The sequence below is a fragment of the Heptranchias perlo genome, chromosome 3 (genome assembly GCF_035084215.1).
Source record: "Heptranchias perlo isolate sHepPer1 chromosome 3, sHepPer1.hap1, whole genome shotgun sequence".
Taxonomy (NCBI): Eukaryota; Metazoa; Chordata; class Chondrichthyes; order Hexanchiformes; family Hexanchidae; genus Heptranchias; species Heptranchias perlo.
The window spans coordinates 134,360,854-134,385,385 of record NC_090327.1 but is presented as its reverse complement, the minus strand read 5'-3'; the positions used below and the strand labels follow the sequence as shown (position 1 = coordinate 134,385,385).

Here is a 24,532-nt window from a genome sequence, read left to right as displayed (position 1 = left end):
TGGAGAAGGTGCAAAAAAGATTCACAAGGATGATACCAGAATTGAGAGGATATAATTACCAGGAAAGGCTGAGCAGGCTGGGGCTTTTTTCTCTAGAAAAGAGAAGGCTGAAGAATGACCTGATGGAGGCCTTTAAGATTATGAGAGTTTGATAGGTTAGGCGTAGAGAGGATGTTTCCATTTGTGGGGGAAGACGAGAACTAGGAGCCATAAATATAAGATAGTCACCAATAAATCCAATCGGGAATTCAGGAGAAACTTCTTTACCCAAAGAGTGGGAAGAATATGGAACACGCTACCACAAGGAGTAGTTGAGGCGAATAGCATAGATACATTTAAGGGGAAGCTAGATAAACACACGAGGGAGAAAGGAATAGAAGGCTACGCTGATAGGGTTAGATGAAGAGAGTTGGGAGGAGGCTCATGTGGAGCATAAATGCCGGCATAGACCAGTTGGGCCAATTGGCCTATTTCTGTGCTGTAGACTCTATGTAATTCTATTAAATTTTAATAATTAGTAAGAGCATGCTAATCAGGAAAGAAATCTAGGGGTTATAGTGGATAAATCTGTGAAACCATGAGTCAGTACTTAGCTGTACTTTAACAAATGGCAAATGGGGTGTTGGGTTTCATTAGAAAAAAATAAGATACAAATTAAAAAGAGATTCTCTTGTGTAAAGAGCATTGGTCAGACCCAATCTGGAATGCTGTGTGTAGTTACATTCACCTAGTCATCAGAAGGGTGTTATTGCAAACAACAACGATGATTTAGATTATCAGAAATTTAAGTTATAAGAAAAGGTGAAAGGAGGCTATATTCTACTATTCTACAATTCAATAATCCAGACAGCGTGAACAACAAGAGCCAGGAAGGAAAAAAAACAGCTGTGCCTCCTCTCAACCACCATCTGTGACTTAAGTCACTGCTATCCAAACATAGAGGAAATTCTGGTGGAAAGCTGTTTGAGTAAATGGACTCTGTCTTTTTGGATCCTTGGGTAAGATATTGTTTGGGAGACCATGTCACAGAATCTAGCCCAAAATTTAGAGGAGTGATTTTAAGTCAGTAAAGGTGTGCCGATTAGAGATTTCGTCAACACTTCATATTAATTCCTTGATGTATCAGTTTGTTGAAGTGAGCTTTAGTTTTTCCGCTTTAACAGAACCATAAGTATTACCTAGAAGTACAAGCACCCAGGTAAACCCATCACTAACCAGAGATCAGTCAAATGTCTATAAGAGTGTAACACAACCTGTCATTCCTAGCAAGACAGAAACTAGCAGAAAAGGTTAGTTCATTTTTGATGATCACTTTTTGTAAGCCAGCATTCCAAGGGTCGCTGTTAATATTATCTGTGAGGCAGGTACCTGGGAGTAACTTATGTGCATTAACTATGCATTATTAACTTGCTCTGACAGCTGAGGACAAGCACTTTAACAGCGGTGCTTCACACAAGGCTGAATACTTTAGTAAGTGGTAGAATTCTGTACTACTTTGCTATAATTGTGTTTTTATGTGGGGGTCAAATTAGGAAGAAATTGCCTTCTTTGGGTATAGTATACCTTATTGATAGAATGTCAACCTCTGCAAATACAGCCTACACTTTGTTCTGACCTGGTTTCTGTCAGATTTTGAATTTTATGTGTTTACTCCTCTGGTCAAAGAGAGTAGTGATCTAGAATAAGGCATTAAATATAAGAGTGTGGGAAAAGGCAGCTGATATAAATCAACAGACAGGGCTTCAAATTTATTAAACGGCTATACCCCTAGGTGATTTTTTTTTCTCTTCTCTGCATGTTGTAAATCCTATTTGCATGTGGAAGCTGAACTTCTTTCAAATAATGAGGAACATTGTACCTGCAACTAACTTCAGAAATTGTCCATTTGATGAATTCTTGTTGCTTTTGCTCTTTTTGTACACAGATTTTTAGTTTTTAAAATATATGAAGCATATTATCACCATGTTCCCCCATACTTAGAAAACAAAGATACACAATAAAGTAATCCATTGTGATCATAACATCGCTATTGTACTGAGCAAATATAGGCAACCAAGAGTGTGTGTTTGTGGAGTCAGGTGCCTCTGGATTGACTCTCAGGCCAGTCCGAAGTTCTGGCCCTCATTAAAATGAGGTATTTTGGCTCCAGGCAGCCCCTCTCCATAGTTGTCATCACTGGAATTGCTGAAGATAAAGAAGATTGGGAATAAATGGTAGGTTTATGTGAAGCAACAGATTTAACAGTATTTCAATACAGGTACCATCCCTTTTTATAATTAAGACAGAAAATGCTAGAAATACAAGACAGATCAATCAGCATCTATAAAGTGAAAAGACAGGTTATGATTTGGGTGTGCGCCCTTTGTGTTCTATTGAAAGGTATCCACCTGAAACGTCTTAACCTGTCTTTTCTCTTTATGAATGCTGACTGACCTCTGCATATCTTGGATTTTCTGTTTTTATTTCCAATTTCCAACATTTGCAGTTTTTCCTTTTCATTTTTATAATATTACTAGTGAGTCTCCCATGATGTTGCACGCAGGGAGTCAAGATCAAGAACTGGACCTCAAAGGTGGTAATCTCTAATGACTCCCAGTGCCACATGCGAGTGAGTACAGAAACAGGAAGATAGTGCAGGTGAATGCTTGGCTGGAGAAAAGGTGCAAGAGGGAGGGCTTCAGATTCCTGGGGCATTGGGACCAGGTCTGGGGCAGGAGGGAAGTGTACAAGCAGGACGGGTTGCACCTGAACAGGGCTGGAACCAAAGCCCTCGCGGGGAGATTAACTAGTGCTTTGGGGGAGGGATTAAACTAATTTGGCAGGGGGAGGGGAACCAGGACGTGGCAGCAGAGGGGAGAGACAAGGTGCATAGAAAATTAGGAGGGACAACTAGCAACAGAATAAAGAATAGTGTAGAAAGAGCAGGAATTACATGGAGGGAAAAAAGAAAATCAGACTAGCATGGCGTTGGAATGCATGTGTGTTAATGTGAGGAGTGTTGTAAATAAGGTTGATGTGCTGCAGGCACAAGTTGCCACATGGGGTTATGGTATAGTGGCTATAACGGAGACCTGGCTTAAACGTGAGCAGGAATGGGAACTAAATTCCTGGCTACAATGTATTCAGGAGGGATAGGGAAGGAAAAAAGAAAGTGGGGGGCGGCAGTATTGATCAAGGATAATATCACAGTTCTACAGAGGGCCTATAAACAAGAGGTTTCAGAGACTGAATCTATTTGGTTAGAGTTAAGGAACAGAAAAGGAGCTGTTACATTGCTGGGTGTTTACTATAGACCCCCAAATAGTGAGAAGGAGATAGAGAAGAAAGTTTCAGAGAAATGTGAAAATAATAAGAGCAGTAATAGTAGGGGACTTCAGTTACCCTAATATAGACTCGGGGTGGGGGAAGAAAAGCTTAAAGGGCAAGGAGGTGAAGAATTCTTAAAATGTGTACAGGAGAACTTTCTTAATCAATATGTTTCTAGCCCAACAAGGAAGGAAGCAGTGCTGGATCTAGTTCTGGAGAATGAAGTAGGGCAAGTGAAATATGTTCCAGTGGGAGAACATCTGGGCAATAGTGATCATAATATAATTAGGTTTAAAGTAGTTACAGAAAGGGACAAAGAAAAATCAACAGTGAAAATACCCAACTGGAAGAGAGGCAATTTCAGTGATTTGGGAAGGGATCGAGCACAGATGGACTGGAAACAAAGACTGGCCAAGAAAACAGTAAATGAGCAGGGCAGGAGATGCTTCGGGTACAAACCAAGCATATTCCCATAAGAAGGAAAGATAGGGCATCCAAAACTAGAGCTCCCTGGATGATAATGGAAATAGATGTTAAAATAAAACAAAAAAAGGAGGTTTATGTCAAATGTCAGGTACAGAATACAGTAGAAAACGAGGCAGAATGCAGGTGGAAATTGAAAAAGGATATAAGAAGGGCAAAGATAGATTAGTGGGTAATATAAAAGGGAACCCAAAAATATTTTATAAACTTATAAAAAGTAAAAGGAAAGTTAAAGGAATAGTAGGGCGAATTAGGGACAAAGAAGGAAATCTCCTTGTGGAGGCAGAGGCATGACTGAGGTACTGAACGAGTACTTTGCATCAGTCTTCACAAAAGAAGAGGATGAAGTTAATGTCGCAGTAAAGGAGAAGTGAGTGGAGATATTGGATGGGATAAAAATGGATAGAAAGAAGTTGCTAAATAGGTTGGCATAACTCAAAGTTAACGAGTCACCCGATCGAAATGGGTTGCATCCTAGGCTGCTGAGGGAAGCAAGGGTGGAGATAGCAGAAACTCTGACCACAGTCCTCCTTTGATATGGAAGTGGTGTCAGAGGACTGGAGGATTGCAAATGTTGCACCCCCATTCAAAAAAGAGGAGAGGGATAAACCTGGTAACTACAGGCTAGTCAGTTTAATGACCGTGGTGGGAAAACTACTAGAGACCATTGTCAAGGACAAAATTAATTCTCACTTGGAGAAGCATAAGGGACAGCCAGCATGGATTTGTTAAAGACAAATCGTGTCTGACTAACCTGATTGAGTTCTTTGATGAAGAATTAGAGGATTGATCAAGGTAGTGCAGTAGATGTATATATGGACTTTCAAAAAGAATGTGATAAAGTACCACATAGCAGACTTATTTGGAAAACAGAAGTACATGGGATTAATGGACAGTGATAACTTGGATATGTAATTGGCTAAGAGATAGGAGGCAGAGAGTTGTGGTGAACGGATGTTTTTCTGACTGGGGAGAAGTATGCAGTGAGGTCCCCCAGGGATCAGTATTAGGCCCATTACTTTTCTTATTATATATAAATGACTTGGGTATAGGGAGTACAATTTTGAAGTTTGCAGATGATACAAAACTTGGCAACATGGTAAATAGTGAGCAGGATAGATTCAGGAGGAGATAAACAGACTGGTAAAATGGGCAGACACATGGCAGATGCAATTTAATGCAGATAAGTGTGCAATGATGCACTTTGGGAGGAGCAACATGGAGAGGCAATATAATCTAAATGGTATTATTTTGAGGGGGGGGTGCAAGAGCAGAGGGACCTAGAGTGCATAGTCACAAATCTTTGAAGGTGGCAGGGCAAGTTGATAAGGCTGTTAAGAAAGTGTATGGGATACTTGGCTTTGTAAATAGTGACATTGAATAAAAAAACAAGGAAGTCATGCTAAACCTTTACAAATCACTGGTTAGGCCTCAGCCGGAGTATTTTGTACAATTCTGGTCACCACACTTTAGGAAGAATGTCAAGGCCTTGCAGAGGATATAGAGGAGGTTTACCAGGATGATACCAGGGATGAGGGACTTCAGTTATGTGAAGAGATTGGAGAAGCTGGGATTGTTCTCCTTAGAGCAAAGAAGGTTAAGGGGAGACCTTCTAGAAGTATTCAAAATAATGAGGGGTTTTGAATGAGCAAATAGGGAGAAACTGTTTCCTCTGCCAAGTGGGTTGGTAACCAGAGGTCATAGATTTGAAATAATTGGCAAAAGAACTAGAGGGGAAATTTTTCACACAGAGGGTTGTTAAGATCTGGAATGCTCTACCTGAAAGGGTGGTGGAAGCAGATTTCATAGGAACTTTCAAAAGGCAATTGGACGTTTACTTGAAGAGGACTAATTTGCAGGGATACGGGGAAAAAGCTGGGGTGTGGGACTGAATTGGACAGCTCTTTCAAAGTTCCAGCACAGGCACGATGGGCTGAATGGTCTCCTTCTGTGTTGTAAGATTCTATGATTCTACCTATGTTAACTTGTAATGTAATTATAATAACAACTTGCGTTTATATTATCGCCTTTAATGTAGGAAAACGTCCCAAGGCGCTTCACAGAAGCATAATCAGACAAAAATTGACACAGAGCCAATGAAGGAGATATTAGAAATGGTGACTAATAGCTTGGTCAGAGAGATAGGTCTTAAAGAGGGTCAAAGGAAGAAAGAGGTAGAAAGGTTTAGGGAGCAAATTTCAGAGCTTCGGGTCTAGATGGCTAAAGGCACGGTTGCCAATGGTGGAGCAAAGGGAGAGTGGAGTTTTTGTAGGAGACTAGAGTTAGAGGAATGCAGCATTCACAGATGGTTGTAGGGCTGGAGGAGGATTCAGAGATAGGAAGGGGTGAGACCATGGAGATATTTGAACATGAGGATAAGAATTTTAAACTCGAGGTGTTGATAGACCGGGAGCCAATGTCGGTCGGTCACCGAGCACAGGGATTAGTGGGACTTGGTGTGGGTTAGGATACTGGCAGCAAAGTTTTGGAGCTCACGTTTATTCAGGGTGGAGGTTGGGAGACCGGTCAGGAGAGTATTGGAATAGTCGAGTCTAGAAGTGACAAAAGCATGGCTGACAGTTTCAGCAGCAGATGGGCTGAGGCAGGGGTGGAGACGGGTGATCTGGTGGAGGTGGAAGTAGGCATTCTTTGTGACAGAGAGGACGTGGGGTCAGAAGCTTAGATCAGGAATAGAAATAGGACCGAAGTTGCAAACAGTCTGGTTCAGCCTGAGAAGGGAATGTAATCAGTGTCGAGAGAACGGAGTTTGTGTGGGGGCCATTGACAATGGCTTCAGTTTTACCAATGTTTAATTGGAGGAAATTGTGGCTAATCCAGGATTGGATGTCGGACAAGCAGACTGACCACACAGAGGCAGTGGATGGGTCAAGAGAGGTTGTGGAAAGGTAGAACTGGGTATTGTCAACATATAACATGATGTCATGTCTTCGTATGATGTCGCCAAGGGGCAGCATTTAGATGAGGAATAGAAGCGGGCTAAGAATAGATCCTTTGGGTCTCCAGAGGTAACGGTACGGGGTGGGGGTGGGGGGGAATGGGGAAGGGGAGGAAGAGAAGCCATTGCAGGAGATTCTTTGGCTATGATTGGTCAGGTAAGCGTCAAACCAGGAAGGGCAGTCTCACTTAGCTACACAGCGGAAGAGAGGTGTTGGAAGAGGATGGTGTGGTCGACCATATCCTCGGCTGCAGAGAGGTCGAGAAGGAGGAGGAATAGTGCACCGTAGCCACAGTCTCACAGGATGTCATTTGTGACTTTGATTGGGTTGTTTCAGTGTTATGGCAGTATCATAAACCTCATTACAGAGGTTCAAATATGGAGTTGCAGGAAAGATGGGCACAGATTTGAGAAGCGACAACACATTCAAGAACTTGAGAGGAAAGGGAGGTTGGAGATTGGGCGGTAGTTTGCAAGGACAGAGGGGTCAAGGGTGGGTTTTTTGAGGAGAGAGTTGATGGCGGCAGTTTGAAAGTGAGAGCGACCGTACCTGAGGAGAGGGAACTGTTAACAATGTCAGCTTGCATGGGGGCCAGGAAGTTGGGTGGTCAGCAGTTTAATGGGAATAGGGTCAAGAGAGCAGGACGTAGGTCTCATGGACAAGATGAGCCTGGAGAGGGCATTAGGAGAGAAACTAGAGAAAGATGCGGATTTAGGGCTAGAGTGGGGGAACCTTGGGGGAAGTTTGACTTGGTGGGGAAGGGGGGGGAATGTGACAGTGGCAGCCAAATGGATGGTCTCAATCTTAGTGACAGAGAAGTTCATGAGCTCCTCGCACATTTTTGGAGGCAAGGGGGCAGGGGAGAGGGTTTATTGAGACGGCTGGTAGTGGAGAAAAGCAGTCAGGGATTATCTTTGTATTCCAAGATGATTGTAGAATAGTAAGCAGTTTTGGCAAAAGAGAGCAGGACCCAGTAGTACTTACTGTGGTCCAGCCAGATCTGGCGATGAATGGCCTTTGTTCCCCCTGGTACTGCCCCCACCTTCGCTCCCTCAAGTTCAATCAGAGTAAGAGAGAGTAAGGGTTTTACTTTCAGAGGAAGTGATTGAGCAGATTGACAGCTGCAGAAGTATTATGGCGAATGGAGGGCCAAAAGCATTCTCCTATAAGTAGTGGTGCTGCAGTACCTCCACTGGAGGTGTGCGGGCAGAGTGTAATTACAGTATGACAAGCTTACATAGTCAATATCCATAGGAATTTATAATGGGGGAACAAATTGCCAGGAAGTGCAAGCAGATGTAAGATTTTTAGTATAGATACATTTTCTATAGAGGAGGAATATTTTGAATATTAAGTACTGGATTTTCCTTACCCTTTTAAATAGAATTCCATACCAAAATTAAGATAATAAGTACAAAATTGAGAATCCAGAAAAGTATTTGTACTTTTAGTTAGGAAAGTATGCATGTTCTATACAATTCCGTTCTAGATGCAGGGATAGAATAACACAAAACTTTAAGCTCCATCCAGTTTGTGTTGACATGTAGAATGCTCTAATCTTAATCTAGTTCCTGACACTAATTAATTTGTATAATTTCATCAACTAGTAAAACATTTTGTGATTGTGCAAGCTTTTCTTTTTTTGGCTTACAACTATTATTCATTTTGGGGACATTATTAGCAGCCTTGTATCACAATATGTTTTTGGTGCACAATATGGCAAAGTTAGAAATATCAACTCAATTTTTTTTTATTCATTTAAAAATATAAGATTTTACCAATGATTAAACAAAGGAGTTTATGTAATGCTAAATTTTGCTGAAAATAAAAAAGCATGATTTCCAATTATGTCCACAAACTGTTTGACATTGTCATCTTATGACAAAAAATGCTTGTGATCTTAGCAAAATGGTTAATGATTTGCCAACTAATTAGTGTCACCAATGACTTCATTGATGAAATTTTAAAAAGGTGAAATAATGCCAGGAAGTGGGTGATTAGGGATTTAAATGCAAGATGCTTGTAGTCCAGAATTTTAAAATTAACTATTATTAATACACATGATGTTGATTTCTAATTTTTTCCCCTGCAATTCGTAGAATGAACTTTGAAGAAGCTGCAAAGCTAGAGTTAAATATCAATTACATGGGTTCTGGGTACTGCTTCTTGGTGCTTCACTTTTGGTATCCGAATGTGCTTGCATCCATTTTTGGTGGTTTGACATTGTAGGCTTCTATATTCCCATCTACATTAATGCTGAACCAAACTAAAACATAATTGTCTCTTAGGCACTGACTCTGGTCCCCCACAGCCAAACCGAACAGGAAATAAGTTTGAGGGGCTGCCTCAACAATCAAGGTAAATATAGACCATTTATTGCACACAGTTGACTTTTAAACCAAATTATGGATGAACCCTCCTTTCTTAACAAAAGGAGCAATATTCTGTTTGAAGTCAGAAATTTCCATCAATTGTTATAAACTGATAAAGAATACCTTTATTACAGCTGTAGGTATATCTGAAAAGGACCGGCTGACTAAAGCCTGTTGGAGGTCACATTTGTTTTATGATCACTGAAGTTAAAATTACTGCTTTATAATTTAAGTACTGATACTGTTTGAGAGAAGAAATAAGCAGCTCATTGATTGGCATAATAGGACAGATGTTTCTAATTGGCTGCCTACCATCACATTCATTTGGTAGACTACTTCCCGGTTTGACATCAATGATTGATCAGATCACATTTTGCATCAGTCTAATTCTGGGCTTTCAATTGACTGAGAAAATGTCCCCATTCTTCTAAATGTACTCTCACACCCAAAATGGATTGTGGGAGCCAAGAGAAAGAAGAAACGAGTAAATACAGTCAAGCCTGTATAACACATGCCAGCTTGGCAAGCTTAAACATTTGTTATGTGCGAATGTTCGTTCAATATAAAATTGACTTGCCATAATGAAGATTATCTACTTCAGTGGTTGCTCTAGCATTTTATTGAATAATGTGGGTGCTAATTCTATTGTTTGTTATGATTGATCCATATACAGAAATTAACTGGTTTCCAATACAGTCAAGTATAGTTCCAATGTGTTGTATAAGCAATTTCTCAAGACTCTAGCCACAGACCGCTCTTTCTTCCCTATATGTGAGACTGTCAGTTACCTGGGCACTTGGGCTTCGAGCTGTCAATCACCCAGCCACTCATCTTCATTCCCTCGTAATCTCGAGTTCCAATTTCCAATGGGACCAGTTTTATGAGTAGCTCAGTAAGTGTCCAACTCCTTGCAACCAACCCATCTTTCCCACTTTCCACCAGGTTTTTTATAATCTGAGCTCTAGAATCCCTGTTGAAAGGAAACATCTAAACAGTGTAAATTCCCTCCACAATATGATACCACCATTCGCATAACATTGTAAACTATAGTCTCTTGTAGATAGTGTTCTTGTAGAGTTCAACGGGATTCAAATTCACACATGTGAAAATGCTCATTGTTGACAGGAATTTGTTAAATCATGTAATTAGCAAGTCATGGTCACGGTAAAATATTTTAAATTATTTAAAATAAAATTGAAAGTTTAAAAAAAAACAAATGTTCATCTAGAACAATAAGGAACTATGATCAGCAGAATTGATGTGCAACTTTTAGGTTTTTTTAGATATATAAAATTAGTTCATTTCTCGTATGAGGAGAGATTGGGTCGACTCGGCCTGTATTCACTCAAGTTTAGAAGAATGAGAGGGGATCTCATCGAAACATATAAAATTCTGACAGGGCTAGACAGACTGGATGCAGGGAGGATGTTTCCCCTGGCTGGGGGGTCCAGTACGAGGGGTCACTGTCTCAGGATACGGGGTAGCACATTTAGGACTGAGATACGGAGAAATTTCTTCACTCAGCGTGGTGAACCTGTGGAATTCTCTACCACAGAAGGCTGTGGAGGCCAAGTCACTGAGTATATTTAAGAAGGAGCTAGATAGATTTCTGACACAAAAGGCATCAATGGGTATGGGGAGCGAGCAGGAATATGGTATTGAGATAGAGGATTAGTCATGATCATATTGAATGGCAGAGCAGGTTCTAAGCACGAATGGCCTGCTCCTGATCCTATTTTCTATGTTTCTATCTCCCGTGGCATTGTACACAGACAGTCAAAACCAAGTGTAGGCTTCAAGTGAAGTAAGGTTAGAAGGATAATTCGACCAGAGTACACAGATATAATTCGGTCTCATTTTAAAGTCATATATTTTGTCCCTATTTTTATATTTCCATTATAAATTCTTACGTCTACATTTATATATAGAAACTGCCCGTCACACACACTGCTACTGAGCACGCTACTTGGGGTGGAAATCAGGACAGGAAAAGTTAAGAAACCAACATAAATGTTAAAACTTTAATTTTAAAAGCTGTGCTCCTGCATGTAGTCTTGCTCTTTGCAATTCATGCAACACTGTTCTCCAGTCCTCCTGGTTGTCTCTCAAAATGCAACCTCTGTATTGTTCCAGCTCCCTCCAAAACAGGTCTCTGGTCCCACTAAAAGAAAAAAAAAATTCAAGTGCACCAATCTCGTAGCCCCGTTCCCTGAAGGCCCACCTCTGATGGCCCTGCTTGAACTTGAAATGAGGCCTGCGCTTCCTTATTGTCTCCCAAAAAAAAATTTGTGTGATCTTTGCACACGTGACACACAAAAAAAGGCATGTTTGCAATATTTTGTGTTTGTGTTACATGATACAGTTTAGTAGATTTCAACATAAATATTTGAACAGAATTTCTTAAATAAGCAAAAAGATTAAAAATTAATTTCAAGTATACTTATGCAACAATCCATTGACTCCCCAGAGGATAAGTGGGTACTCTTCATTTTGTAATAGTTGACCCATTCACATACTATATCAAAGTGCGTAAGAAATGTTATTGCCGACAACATAAAGTCCCCATTCATGTTTGAGAAATGAACCGGGTCAACACAGAATGGGAGTTTCAAAAGTTTGTATGCTTTTATTTTCCTCTTGGAAGCATGGTTCACACATAGTTAGCAATATTTTAACTTATCACTGCCTTTGGTTTCCTTGTACAGTACTGGAACTGGAACCTCAAAAACTGCCTTAGGCCCACGAGTGCTTCCAAAACTACCTCAAAAAGGTACGGTTGAAAATGTGTAAGTTGAGTTTAGCATCCAAATGTTTAATCCTATAAATTAACACTATATTGTAAAATTTTTCATAATTGGCTCTTACTCTGGAGCCTTTCTTCGCTAAAATGCATTATTTGCTATTCTTTCTGTCTGAGATATTTATGAAATGCCTGTGGAATCTAGCTAACTAAAAGTTTTGCATCTGGTATGTGTCCAGTGTCTCCATAGGGTACAAAGCATGCCAATTGGCTCACATTTCACACTCATGAAAGAACACATACTCACAAAGTCACAATGCACATCACTATCTCAACAAAAAAAAATCCCATTGGAAAGGAACCAATCACACCCCTGTAAAATTCTTAAATCATTTTAGCACCAGGCTGGTTCCCCACCCACCCACATTGTGCCCCAAAAAATAAAATTTGTAACATAAAAGCACACAAAATTTTAAAATTTGAATTGAAAAAAAACTAAATCATCAACTTGCAGATACCATCTTCTAAAATTTCCAACAAATGTTGCTTGCACAAGCCTCCTCTCTCTTGGGGTGGGGGGGGGGCTTGGCCTTGCATTCTGCTTAGTTCCTTGGGCCAGATATCTATGAAGTGTCCAGGACTACAATTCCCTTGTGGCTCACCAAACACTACAGCACATGCACATGACCCTTAGCGGATCCCCATGCTGCGTAGAGCCCTATGTCTTAGCTTCCCCACTTCCTTCCAGCCCCCTCTCAATCTAGAATGCTGCAGACATTCAAGTGCAGTCAGCCATTTTCTGCGCCGCCTAACCCCAGCCTCTCATTCCTCCCCTGCCTTCTCTAAATGCTGGCAGACCCCGGACTCCTACACCCTAGTTATGGCATCCCTCACTGAATGCTGGCAGATCTCAGGACTCTTTGTTCCCCCCCCATCCCCAGAGTGTTGCCAGACCTCAGATCTCACATTTCATTTTCAAACACTGTCCGTATGCCAGGGTAACCACTGCTATGTTCCTCCTAGCCTGAGACCCCATTCCCAACGTCCCAAGTTAATTTGCTCCAGCTCCCATTAGCCTGTTTCTACCATCCTGATACCGATCTCTGACCATGCACATGGTGTTTTCTGTCATGTAGCGTACCCTGGACTTAAGGAAAGGTAAGATATAGAAATTGAGAACGTCAGGCATATTGGGAAGGAGAGACTTACAGAAAGAGTGATAGAGAGAAAGAAAAGAGACAGAGAATCAGATATGAACAGAGATTCAGACACCACGATAAGAAGTTTCAAGAGCCATATAGAGTGAAAAATAGGTTGGAACACGGACCAAAATAAACTTACATGGAAAGAAGTAGAATGTTAAGAAACGAGGGAAACAGTTACAAGAGAGTTCTTTTTCTGCCCTTATTATAGGAGACCAATTTTTTTTTAAACTTGCATTTATATAGTGCCTTAAAAGCCCTGTCTCAAAGTGCTTCACACATAATTGATTACTTTGAAATGTAGACACTCTTGTGCAAGTGAAAGTAGCAGCCATTTTGCATACAACAAGGCTCCCCAAACAACAGTGAAACAAATGATCAGCAGGGGAGTTCTCCTGGTGTCATGACCAATATTTATCCCTCAAGGGAAGTGAAAAAGGAAATAAGAGGGGCAAAAAGAGAGTATGAGAATTGACTGGCAACTAACATAAAAGGGAATCCAAAAGTCTTCTGTAGGCATTTAAATAGTAAACGGGTAGTAAGAGGAGGGGTGGGGCCAATTAGGGACCAAAAAGGAGACCAACGCATGGAGGCAGAGGGCATGACTGAGGTACTAAACTGAGTTCTTTGCATCTGTCTTTACCAAGGAGGAAGATGCTGCCAAAGACACAGTTAAAGAGGAGGTAGTTGAGATAATGGATGGGCTAAAAATTGATAATGAGGAGGTACCAGAAAGGCTGGCTGTACTTAAAGTAGATAAGTCACCAGGTCCTAATTGGATGCATCCTAGGTTGCTGAGGGAAGTAAGGGTGGAAATTGCGGAGGTACTGGCCATAATCTTCCAATCATCCTTAGATACGGGGGTGGTGCCAGAGGACCGGAGAATTGCAAATGTTACACCCTTATTCAAAAAAGGGTGTCAGGATAAACCCAGCAACTACAGACCAATCAGTTTAACCTCAGCAGCAGGGAAATTTTTAGAAACGATAATCTGGGACAAAATTAACAGTCACTTGGACAAGTGTGGATTAATAAAGGAAAGCCAACACAGATTTGTTAAAGACAAATTGTGTTTAACTAACCTGACTGAGTTTTTTGATGAGGTAACAGAGAGGTTTGATGTGGTATATATGGACTTCCAAAAGGCATTTGATAAAGTGCCACATAATAGGCTTGTCAGCAAAGTTGAAGCCCATGGAATAAAAGGGGCAATGGCAGCATGGATACGAAATTGACTAAGTGACAGGAAACAGAGAGTAGTGGTGAACAGTTGTTTTTTGGACTGGAGGAAAATGTACAGTGGTGTTCCCGAGGACTCGGTACTAGGACCATTGCTTTTCTTGATTTTTATTAATGACTTGGACTTGGGTGTACAGGGCACAATTTCAAAATTTGCAGATGACACAAAACTTGGAAGTGTAGTGAACAGTGAGGAGGATAGTGATAGACTTCAAGAGGACATAGACAGGCTGGTGGAATGGGTGGACAGGTGGAGATGAAATGCAAAGTGATACATTTTGGTAGGATGAATGAGGAGAGGCAATATAAACTAAAGGGTACAATTCTAAATGGGGTGCAGGAACAGAGAGATCTTGGGGTATATGTACACAGGTCGTTGAAGGTGGCAAGACAGGCTGAGAAAGCGGTTAAAAAAGCATACGGGATCCTGGGCTTTATAAATAGAGGCATAGAGTACAAAAGTATGGAAGTCATGATGAACCTTTATAAAACACTGGTTCAGCCACAACTGGAGTATTGTGTCCAGTTCTGGGCACCACACTTTAGGAAAGATGTGAAGGCCTTAGAGAGGGTGCAGAAAAGATTTACTAGAATGGTTCCAGAGATGAGGGACTTTACTTATGTGGATAGTCTGGAGAAGCTGGGGTTGGTCTCCTTGGAACAGAGAAGGTTGAAAGGAGATTTGATAGAGGTATTCAAAATCATGAAGGGTCTCGCCAGAGTAGATAGAGAGAAACTGTTCCCATTGGAGGAAGGGTCAAGAACCAGAGGACACAGATTTAAGGTGATTGGCAAAAGAACCAAGATGACATGAGGAAAAACTTTTTTACACAGTGAGTGGTTAGGATCTGGAAGGAAAATAAATTGCAGGGATAGGGCGAGGGAGTGGGACTAGCTGGATTGCTCTTGCAGAGAGCCGGCTCGGGCTCAACGGGCTGAATGGTCTCCTGTGTTGTAACCATTCTATGATTCTAACCAGCATCACTAAAACAGATTATCTAATGATTTATCTCACTAATGTTCATATGTCCTTGCTATGCTGTCACACTTCCCCACATTACAACAGCGACTGCACTTGAAAAATACTTCATTGAGAGCAGCAGGGATTCCAAAAATTGCATTCAGTCTCCATGGGTTAAGAAGGTGAAAATCAGCCAGAATTCCTGTTTCTAATTATTATCCAATGACTGCTGCTGGAAAGTGCGTGTGTAGATGTTGGATGAGAACGATGCTGGGGTCAGCTGTAATGCCCTCCAGTGGATGAATAGCCTGCCAAGATTCACTGTCTGGGCTCTCACAGGAAGAATGGGCATTTAAATAACATACTTGGGGGGATGTGACACCTATGAAGCTTACCCCAGTATGGGCCAACAACTTTTAAGATAGGAGAAAATTGAAAAAACAAATTTGAAGTTTTGGCAGGGAAGTAGCTGAATATTTGGGAGGAGGGGCTAGCAAAGAGGAAATAGCCTTGTAGTGAGAGTGTCCTGGAGTCCTGCACTGGTCATAAGAACAACGGTTCAAATGCCAACTTCAGTTGACATTCAAATCCTGCTTACCCCAATCATTGAGTGAAGTTTTTGTTTCCCAGTTTTCTGCTAGGTCATTATATTGAGCATCTCTTAGTAGCAGAACATCCCATCTCAGGGAGAGTGAAAATCTGCAGGAGAATGAAGTTTGCTTTCTGTCAGGTGATATGGAGAGACATTAATGGTGGCTTTAGAAAGGTCCACATCCATAAGTTGAAGGAGAGCTAGATAAATTATGGGAAGGGGAGAAATGGTATATATACAAAATATATATATATATACATACATACATAAAATATTTTATTATATATATATTTATATATACACGTTAAAATAAAAGTTTTATATTTTGATCAGAAAATTATTTTCATTTCGAAGCAACCGTTTATTATATTTGTCTCTTATTACATTTCAACTGCTCGTAGAATGTTTTCCATAAGCTCTGTATTTGGTACTCTTTGCTAAAAGGTGGAGGAATGTTTTTAGTGATGCTTAGTTTTATAACTACAGTGAGCACCTTATCAAAAGAACGCTAATCTTTGTACCCATCTTTATTGCTAGTATCCCTGAGAAAGATCGATAGTATCCATCACAGTTCAGTGGATAAATCCAGTCCAGAGACCTTTCAGAAGCCGCCGCATCCCGGAGACTTGCCCCAGAAGCCGCATCCCGGAGACTTGCCCCAGAAGCCGCATCCCGGAGACTTGCCCCAGAAGCCGCATCCCGGAGACTTGCCCCAGAAGCCGCATCCCGGAGACTTACCCCAGAAGCCGCATCCCGGAGACTTGCCCCAGAAGCCACATCCCGGAGACTTGCCCCAGAAGCCGCATCCCGGAGACTTGCCCCAGAAGCCGCAGCCCGGAGACTTGCCCCAGAAGCCGCATCCCGCGGACTTGCCCCAGAAGCCGCATCCCGCGGACTTGCCCCAGAAGCCGCATCCCGCGGACTTGCCCCAGAAGCCGCATCCCGCGGACTTGCCCCAGAAGCCGCATCCCGCAGACTTGCCCCAGAAGCCCAAAGATCTTCCACCAAAGCCACAGCCAGGAGAAATCCCTCAAAAACCCCAGGTGGGAGAAGTCATCCAAAAGCCCCAACCTGGGCTTTTGGATGACTTCCAAAAGCCACAGGCTCAAGAGATTCCTCCAAAACCACAGACAGGAGACACACCACAGAGACAACCATCCGAGGATGCCAATGGTACATCTCCCAGTCTACCCGAGACCCCTGTGCCCCTACCTAGGAAGATAAATACAGTGAGTGTATTTTTTTTTCATGTTGAATTTAATTTGTAGTCATGCATTTAGGGAGGTAACTAAATGGGGCAAGCAAACTCTAATTATTTATGGCTATTATTACAAAAAAAATGCATAATTTTTCCTTATTCAAGCACCATATATAAGTCAGAACTTCGGTCATCCAGGGTGTGGGAAAAAACAATCAGGACACGATACTTTTAAGAACTACACACATGCAGTCTTCTCAATCAGAAACTTGCTCCATTCTGCTGTATATAAAGCCTCAGCTTTTCTCCTGCCAGTCAGCAACCCACTATTGTCTCCAACAACAGAAAAAAAAAATTCACCTTTTCATTGGTTTTGCTTTTTGAACCCACTATTTTCTCTACAGCTTGAGAAAATGTTGAAAATTTTCAGTTCTCTAAATGTTTGGGTAATTTTGTTTCACTCAGCCTTTGCCAGTTTTGATTTACCAGTTCCTGTGTCTCAGTATCAACCCACCAAAAACTATTTTGATCGGTTCCAGTTGAAGGAGAGCTGACCTCGGAATCTGTGTCAATTCTCAGTTTTAAAATCTACAACTAATGTGATTCCTTCTGAGTGATAGACGTGCAAAATATATATCCCATTTCTAAATGTGAAAGCTGGTCCAAATACAGGGTAATCAATTTATTCACTGGAAGGTGACAGATCCTGGCTGTCCTTCAGTCTCAGCGACTAGTCTGGTGCCAGTAGTTTGACCAAAGTATTTAATTCACTGACTGGTGCTCAGGCAATTTTATCACCCTCATTGGCATAATGTTTGGCACTATCTCAAAGCATTGTCACGGACTCACCTCCGACATTGATTTACGTCACTGATAATATTGAGACCTAGCAGAAGAAAGTCTTCAAATCACCATTCGCACCTTCTTTACAATAGGAAATCATTTTCAGCACTATAGAGAATATCCTCAGCTATTGAAAGTTTACGTCACTATATGACTGGTTTTATGACCATGGCTGCTGTAGCACTTCTTCAATTATATATTGACCTTCAAAGCAGCAGTCCCAGGACTGACAGTGGTTTTACCACAAACAGAAGCCACGGCAGCTTTAGCATCACTCCAAGGTATTGGAGATATTTGTATCATCCAAGTCTTCTGCGATCAGTGATATTTTGCTGATCTCCAGGTATATTCTCCAAACTTATCAGAAAGAAGAGGAGGAGGATTAAATGGAGGTGAGGGATTTGCCCTTCAAGGGCTTCCTCGGGCAAAGAGCTCAGGCTCCACAAATCCTTTTCTGCCAACTCAGAGTTCCTTGGTTACTGACCAAGTATATTTTTCTTTGAAGACTACACTTGAATGTTGGAAGTACAAAGTTTTTGCAGGTTTTCATTTGATTCCATGTGAAATGCTAAGAAAAATATTTTGGGACATCTATCACATCACCAGTGACTTTGAAACCAAGTAAAGTTTATAGGATTTCTTTAGTAATGAAGGGTGACCATGTTTACTCAACCGTTTCGCCTATGCAGTTTGAAGCTCTAATGAGTATGGGACGTTTCCTGTTCCAAGAACCTCTTACCCATTCACTATCAATGGAAGAAAATATAACCTACTATTCACAGAACAACCTGATTAACACAAAAATAAATAACTTGCACATGACTTCCCCAACAATACAGAAAGAAGGTGGCTTCTTATGAGGCTCATTGAGTGACATTTTTACATAAGCAAACTTCCCAGATTAATTTTGTCACAGTTTCTACTTCGCCTATAGTTAGAAACAAAGTGCAAGCTAGTGAAGACAATATTGGCTAAACAGTCAGATTTGGATGTACTAGATACTGACCAGCTCAAAGTATTTTCTTCCAGAGATACTGCTATCTGGGGATTTCAGGCTTCCAAAAAGGCTGGAAAAAGTCTTATTTGGAGACCAGGTGGATGCTACTCTAATATATATATATATATATACATACACACACACACACACACACACACACACATGTACACACACACTTATTAAGGGAAGAAGCACCCCTCTTGGATCAGACCGTGTTCAGTCCAGAATTATCCAGAGGGACACAGGAAGAAGAAGCCTTCTTTTCCCTGAATCTTCTCTTATCTAACAGTGTTCCAAGTCACTATCACCCCCGGTATTGGTGAAACTCTTATGGGTTGCTAACTGTCCTAGGTGTTGATCCTGCCAGAACACATTAAAACCTCCATTTTGAAAGCCTGCAGTGAAACAGCCTGCGTTTTGTCAAGACCGTGTTCCTTACCCATTGGGTGCAATGTGACAGCTGCTCTGTTTTTATTTTCTCTTCTCCCCTCTGCTTCTGAAAACACTGACTCTTTGCTGTGGTGCAGTTGAGTACCTCGTCCAAGTGGCCATTATTCATGTGTGAACTTTGACAAAAAGTGTTGGTAGGCTATTCAACTGTAGAGACCAAGCCCAATCCTGTGCTCACTCAACTACTACACACCAACACTTTGTGCAGGAAGCTGGATAATGGTCAGAGCAGGAACCATGGCTCATTTCCCTTCCCTAACCAATAATGCTGAGGCTAATTTTAGGGATGCTACCATCACTCTAGCTGAAGCTAACTAACTCAGCACTGACAGGATTGATCCTATGTACTTCCTGGTCTGTATAGGTCAGCAGCTCACTAAATAAACTTTCTGTATTGTTGGGGAAGTCATGTGCAAGTTATTTATTTTTGTGTTAATCAAGACAAAAGATCTGTAGCGCGGAGGAATAGAACAATTACCATTTCAATCATCCAGTGTCAGCATCAAGTGCTTCCAGGTCACATATGGCAGAGTCTATTTTGCCTCAGCACTTTTTTTTAGCCTTAACTTCAGAAGAACATTCTGCACTGTTATTTCCATTGCCAGAAGAATTCTTCAGTTTTTCTCTGAATGATGTCGCATGCATGCAACAAAGCACTTCACTGCACATTCACGTCATACTGTATGGCAAACAAAGGAAAAAGAATTGCAAAACACTTGATTATAGACGCCATATCTAGTTCATGAAACGTGAATTGGAAGTTACTTCCCTCTTTCTACCCAGCAATTCCTGACTTTGAAAGAGACTTGTATTTTTTCTGTGTCCAGTTCAATTATATGGACAGGATGAAGATTCCTTGAAATTCACATCAGCTATTTTTTAGTTTATGATGTAGATTTTTGCTTCCCAGGTTTCTAAACAACATGCTGCAGTTGGGTTGAAAGATTAAGTACATCTTACTACCAGCTTGTGGGATATTAACACCCTAGAGAGGGTTTTATTCAAATATTCTGCCAGTTTAAGTGGGACTAGGGCACGCAGCACAGAAAACGGGCCAGCGGCCTGTTACGCCACACCTTTGCCCCTTGTTGCCTACATCAAATTTTCTATTGGAATTGACGGCATGTGCCAGAAGTTCTCACACACTTGCATACAGATGTAGTCAAATGACGGGACTGATGTTGTATGCTAACATCTTCAATCATAACCACCATAGGAATGCTGGAAGTATGGCCTGTATACAAGAGGATTGGTCAAGGCCATTGAAAAATTAAATTGCCCACCAGAGGAAGTGCAATCATATTGATTCATTGTTCCCTACCAGCCCATCATGCTCAAACATGGGAGAGACCAGGGGCTCGATTTTACCACCCGCTATCGGGTGCGTTCTCAGCGGGGGGGGCCCCGGAAATCGCGAAATCCAGGAGCGGGACTGGATCCCGCCCACTTCCGGGTTCCCCGCTGACGCGCCGGCGTGCGCGCGCAGCCCCCGCTGGTGGGAATCCCGCAGGCAATTAAAGCCAGCGGGATGCCACTTGACAATATTTAGTTAGGTATTTCAGGTCATTAACTGACCTGATAAAGGGACTATGTGGGATTTTTGAACAATATGGGACTGTTTCCCACACTGGGGGAAACACTCCAAGCTCAAATGGACGTGTTGTAGCTTTCAGCCTGCGGCAGCTGCAAAGGTCCATTTGACAGGTTGGGGGGGAGACCCTCACCCATTGCAGGAGGCCACTCTGTCACTTGGGACAAAGTTTGGCCTCCACCATCCTCCTCCTGACGGTCAAAGTCACCAACCTGCACACTTACCCCGGGGTCCGGAGACATGTACCTACCTTGCGGACCCCCTCAGATGTACATCTTCCGGATGGGGGCCGCCGTAGCTGCAGTCATGACCCCCTCGGAGGGCGAACAGCATCACCACCCTCGCCATCCACGCCGTCCACCTCTGACACGTGGAGCTCCACAACAGAGTGCTGTGCCACATCTACCTGTACAGCAGGAGGGAGGGCTACCGCAGAGAGAGATGCGTCGCGGAGGGCACTACCCTCGCCACAGGTTCCACAGACCGAGGCTCAGCCTCCTAGACCTCTCTGAGCAGCAGTGCACACAGAGGCTCAGAGTCACTCGACATGTAGCCGTGGACATCTGCAGCCTCTTTCATGCCGAGCTGCTCCTGGCTGGCCCGTGCACCATCTTCCTACCTGTCGCTGTCAAAGTCACCACTGCCCTCAACAACTTCTCCTCCGCATCCTTCCAGGGTGCAACCGGGGACATCGCCAATGTCTCTCAGTCATCAGCGCAGAAGAGCCCTGCAAATACACCTACACCCACTCTGCAGTGACACAATGGGTGGCATCAGTGGTGGATCCTCATAGTGATACCCAGGAGCGGGCATTATTGCACAAACCGGACAGGATTCGCGAAGACATGGCAGTAGTGGTGCCAATATAATGTGTGATGTGAGTTGTTCTGAAATTCAATATAAGTAACAACCATGACGAACCCTCAAACACCCTTGTGCATCCCCTTCATGCTCACGACACGTTTGCCTTACGCTGCCTACTGCGCATATGTGATGCATGCCCTGTGGCTGCAGCACAGGTGGTGGCAGGTTGAGTGAGGCTGGCCGTGAGAGAGATGCACGAGAGGGTGAGTATGGGATAGAGCCATGAGATTGTATGAGGATTGGGTTGCGTGGTAGTGGCGGGGTGAGTACTGGCGAGGTGAGTAGGTGCAGGTAAGATGAGGATGAGGTTTGAGTGGGTATGAGGGGTGATGTGACAGAGTAGTGTTGGCAGTGCCGAAGGAGATGTGGGGTGGGGGCAGTGATGTGGCAGACGGAGTGTGGGGGAAAGACTACGTGTACTCACTGTGGCTGACCTACTGAGGTCATTGGACCGCCTCCTGCACTGTGTGCAGGTGGGCGATATGTTGGTGGTGCAGGTGACCTCCTCTGCCACCTCGAGCCAGGCCTTCCTGGTGGCGGAGGCGGGCCGCTTCCTCCCGCCCGCCGGGTGGAAGATCTCTGTCCTCCCCCTCCTCCTCACCCCATGTATTGATACCTGGGGTGAGGCATCATTAAACTGGGAGCAGCCTTCCCCCTGGGCTGCTCCATGCAGTCATCTTTGCTATTGGTTGCAGCATCTGTCAGTGGAAGACTGCCCCTTTAAATAGAGCGCCTCCAGCTGACAGATCTTACTGCGCATGTGCAGCCCGCCCGACGCGCAGATCAGCAGCGGGGAACCTGGAGGAGCAGGTAAGTGAATTCAATTAGTGGGTTGCCTGCTACAATCGCGCGGGAAACCCACTAATTTCACCGGGCGCGTTACCCACGCGACCACTAGCCCATCCGCCGAGAACCCGCAGCCCTGCTAAAATCGGGCCCCAGGGGTTTTTTCTGCACCTTCAAGTTGCTGCAGGTGCTAGAATCTATATTACATTATAGATTCTCTGTTTCCTTAGGAAAATATTGGCATCATGAAAAATGATCTCCCAAACAAAGAAAAATCTAGAAATCCAATTTAATAAAAAAAAGAATTTAAATTATTTGGTCACCTAAAATCAGTCATTCTTGATTATAACTTGTCAGTGCAGAAATTTTGGCACCACACAGTGGCAAAAATAAAGAATTTCAGCACAGTACAAACCTTTCTAAGACATTCCTGTTGCTCTAGGCCAAAACACAGAAGATCTTAGAATAGTATGATTTTTGACTCCTGGTGTAATTTTAGTTCCAAATGTCACTAAACCTGTATCCGGAAGGGCCTGTACCATGAAATTGTTCAATAATTTCAGAATGATATCTGATTGCCCTAAATATACCATTCTCCTATATGGGAGGTGAGGAGAGTTTGTGTAGAAGCAGTACTCATTTTCTTTCATCTTGCATATCTCTGCTATAATTCAGAGCTTATCAAACAACATTGGTTTTCAACATATTCAGCTCTTATAAAATGCCACATAATCATTGCAGTAGAATTTTTTTTATAAGTCATTGATTTTGATAGGTTCCCAGATGATCACTAAATCTGAAATTGGAAATCCCACAATGTCCTGCAGGCAGCTTTCAACCCGAAATTGGCATTGTGGGTAGAGTGCTGCTTCACTGTTTACAGTGGTAGTGAGCTTTGATGAACAGTGAGAGCAGGTGCTTCCATTAAATTGAAAATTAACCTTGACAATTTTGAGCAGTACATCAGCAATTTACTGATGAACTGTTAATATCCTTGATGCACTGTTCAAACTGACAGTATAGAGAACACATCTACAAAGAACACATTTCCACTTCCCTCCACCTTTGAGTCCATCACAAACCAATCAGTACAACCAACTTACTGTGGTTTAATTTAAATGGGCAAACAGGATTTCATACTTGTATCTGCAAGATCCCTACAAATGAATTCCACTGCGTTATGAATAAAAAGTCATTGTTGACATTGTTTTATAGATCATAAAATTACATTGAAAAATGATCTGTTTGCCAACACACACAAGTTACACTATTGTAGTCATAATTTTGTATTCAATATGGGACTCTTACAAAAATTAAGCTTCTATTTTTTTTAACACTTTTTATATTGCAAAGTTGTGTAAGTTATGGCAACATAAATGGTGCTGCAAAACCTTTAAAATCTTTAAATATTTGGTAATAGTGTGTATATATACTATCAAGATATGATGTTGCAGTTGCTGACCATGACAGAAACGCATTCTTAATAAACTTGGCTTCTCTTCAAAGGCAAAGACCAAGATCCGCCGAGTAAAAACCATATATGACTGCCAAGCGGACAACGACGATGAGCTTACATTTATTGAGGGAGAGGTGATTGTTGTGACAGGTGAAGAGGACCTGGAGTGGTGGGTAAGTGCCTAAGAGCAGTAGTTTTGGAATGTTCAACTTTGGCATTTTTCATAGACATTTTATTAGAATAAGGTTTTTACAAGGCAATCCTAAAGGTTTTCTTCATATCAGTCCAAATATAGATGTATATCATTAGAGTGTAGACTAAGAAATTATTTACAAGATCTCTGAAAAGCTTGTCTAACCCAACAACAATTTGCATTTATATAACACCTTTAATGTAGAAAAACGTCCCAATGAGCTTCACAGAAAGCGTAATCAGAAAAAAAGGACACCAAGCCAAAGAAGGAGATATTGGGAGGGGTTACCAAAGGCTTCATCA

General features: G+C 42.2%; 1 protein-coding gene across 2 annotated transcripts in view; it reads left to right on the top strand.

The window, feature by feature from the left end:
• The window catches only part of LOC137320244 (arf-GAP with SH3 domain, ANK repeat and PH domain-containing protein 1-like), a 417,474-nt gene that overhangs the window by 386,682 nt on the left and 6,260 nt on the right, over positions 1-24,532 (top strand). For both annotated transcript variants that reach the window (XM_067982012.1, XM_067982011.1), the window contains 4 exons: positions 9,035-9,104; positions 11,824-11,888; positions 16,390-17,081; positions 24,088-24,210. In XM_067982012.1, coding sequence (XP_067838113.1) covers positions 9,035-9,104; positions 11,824-11,888; positions 16,390-17,081; positions 24,088-24,210 — 950 coding nt within the window. The remainder of the gene's footprint in view (positions 1-9,034; positions 9,105-11,823; positions 11,889-16,389; positions 17,082-24,087; positions 24,211-24,532) is intronic.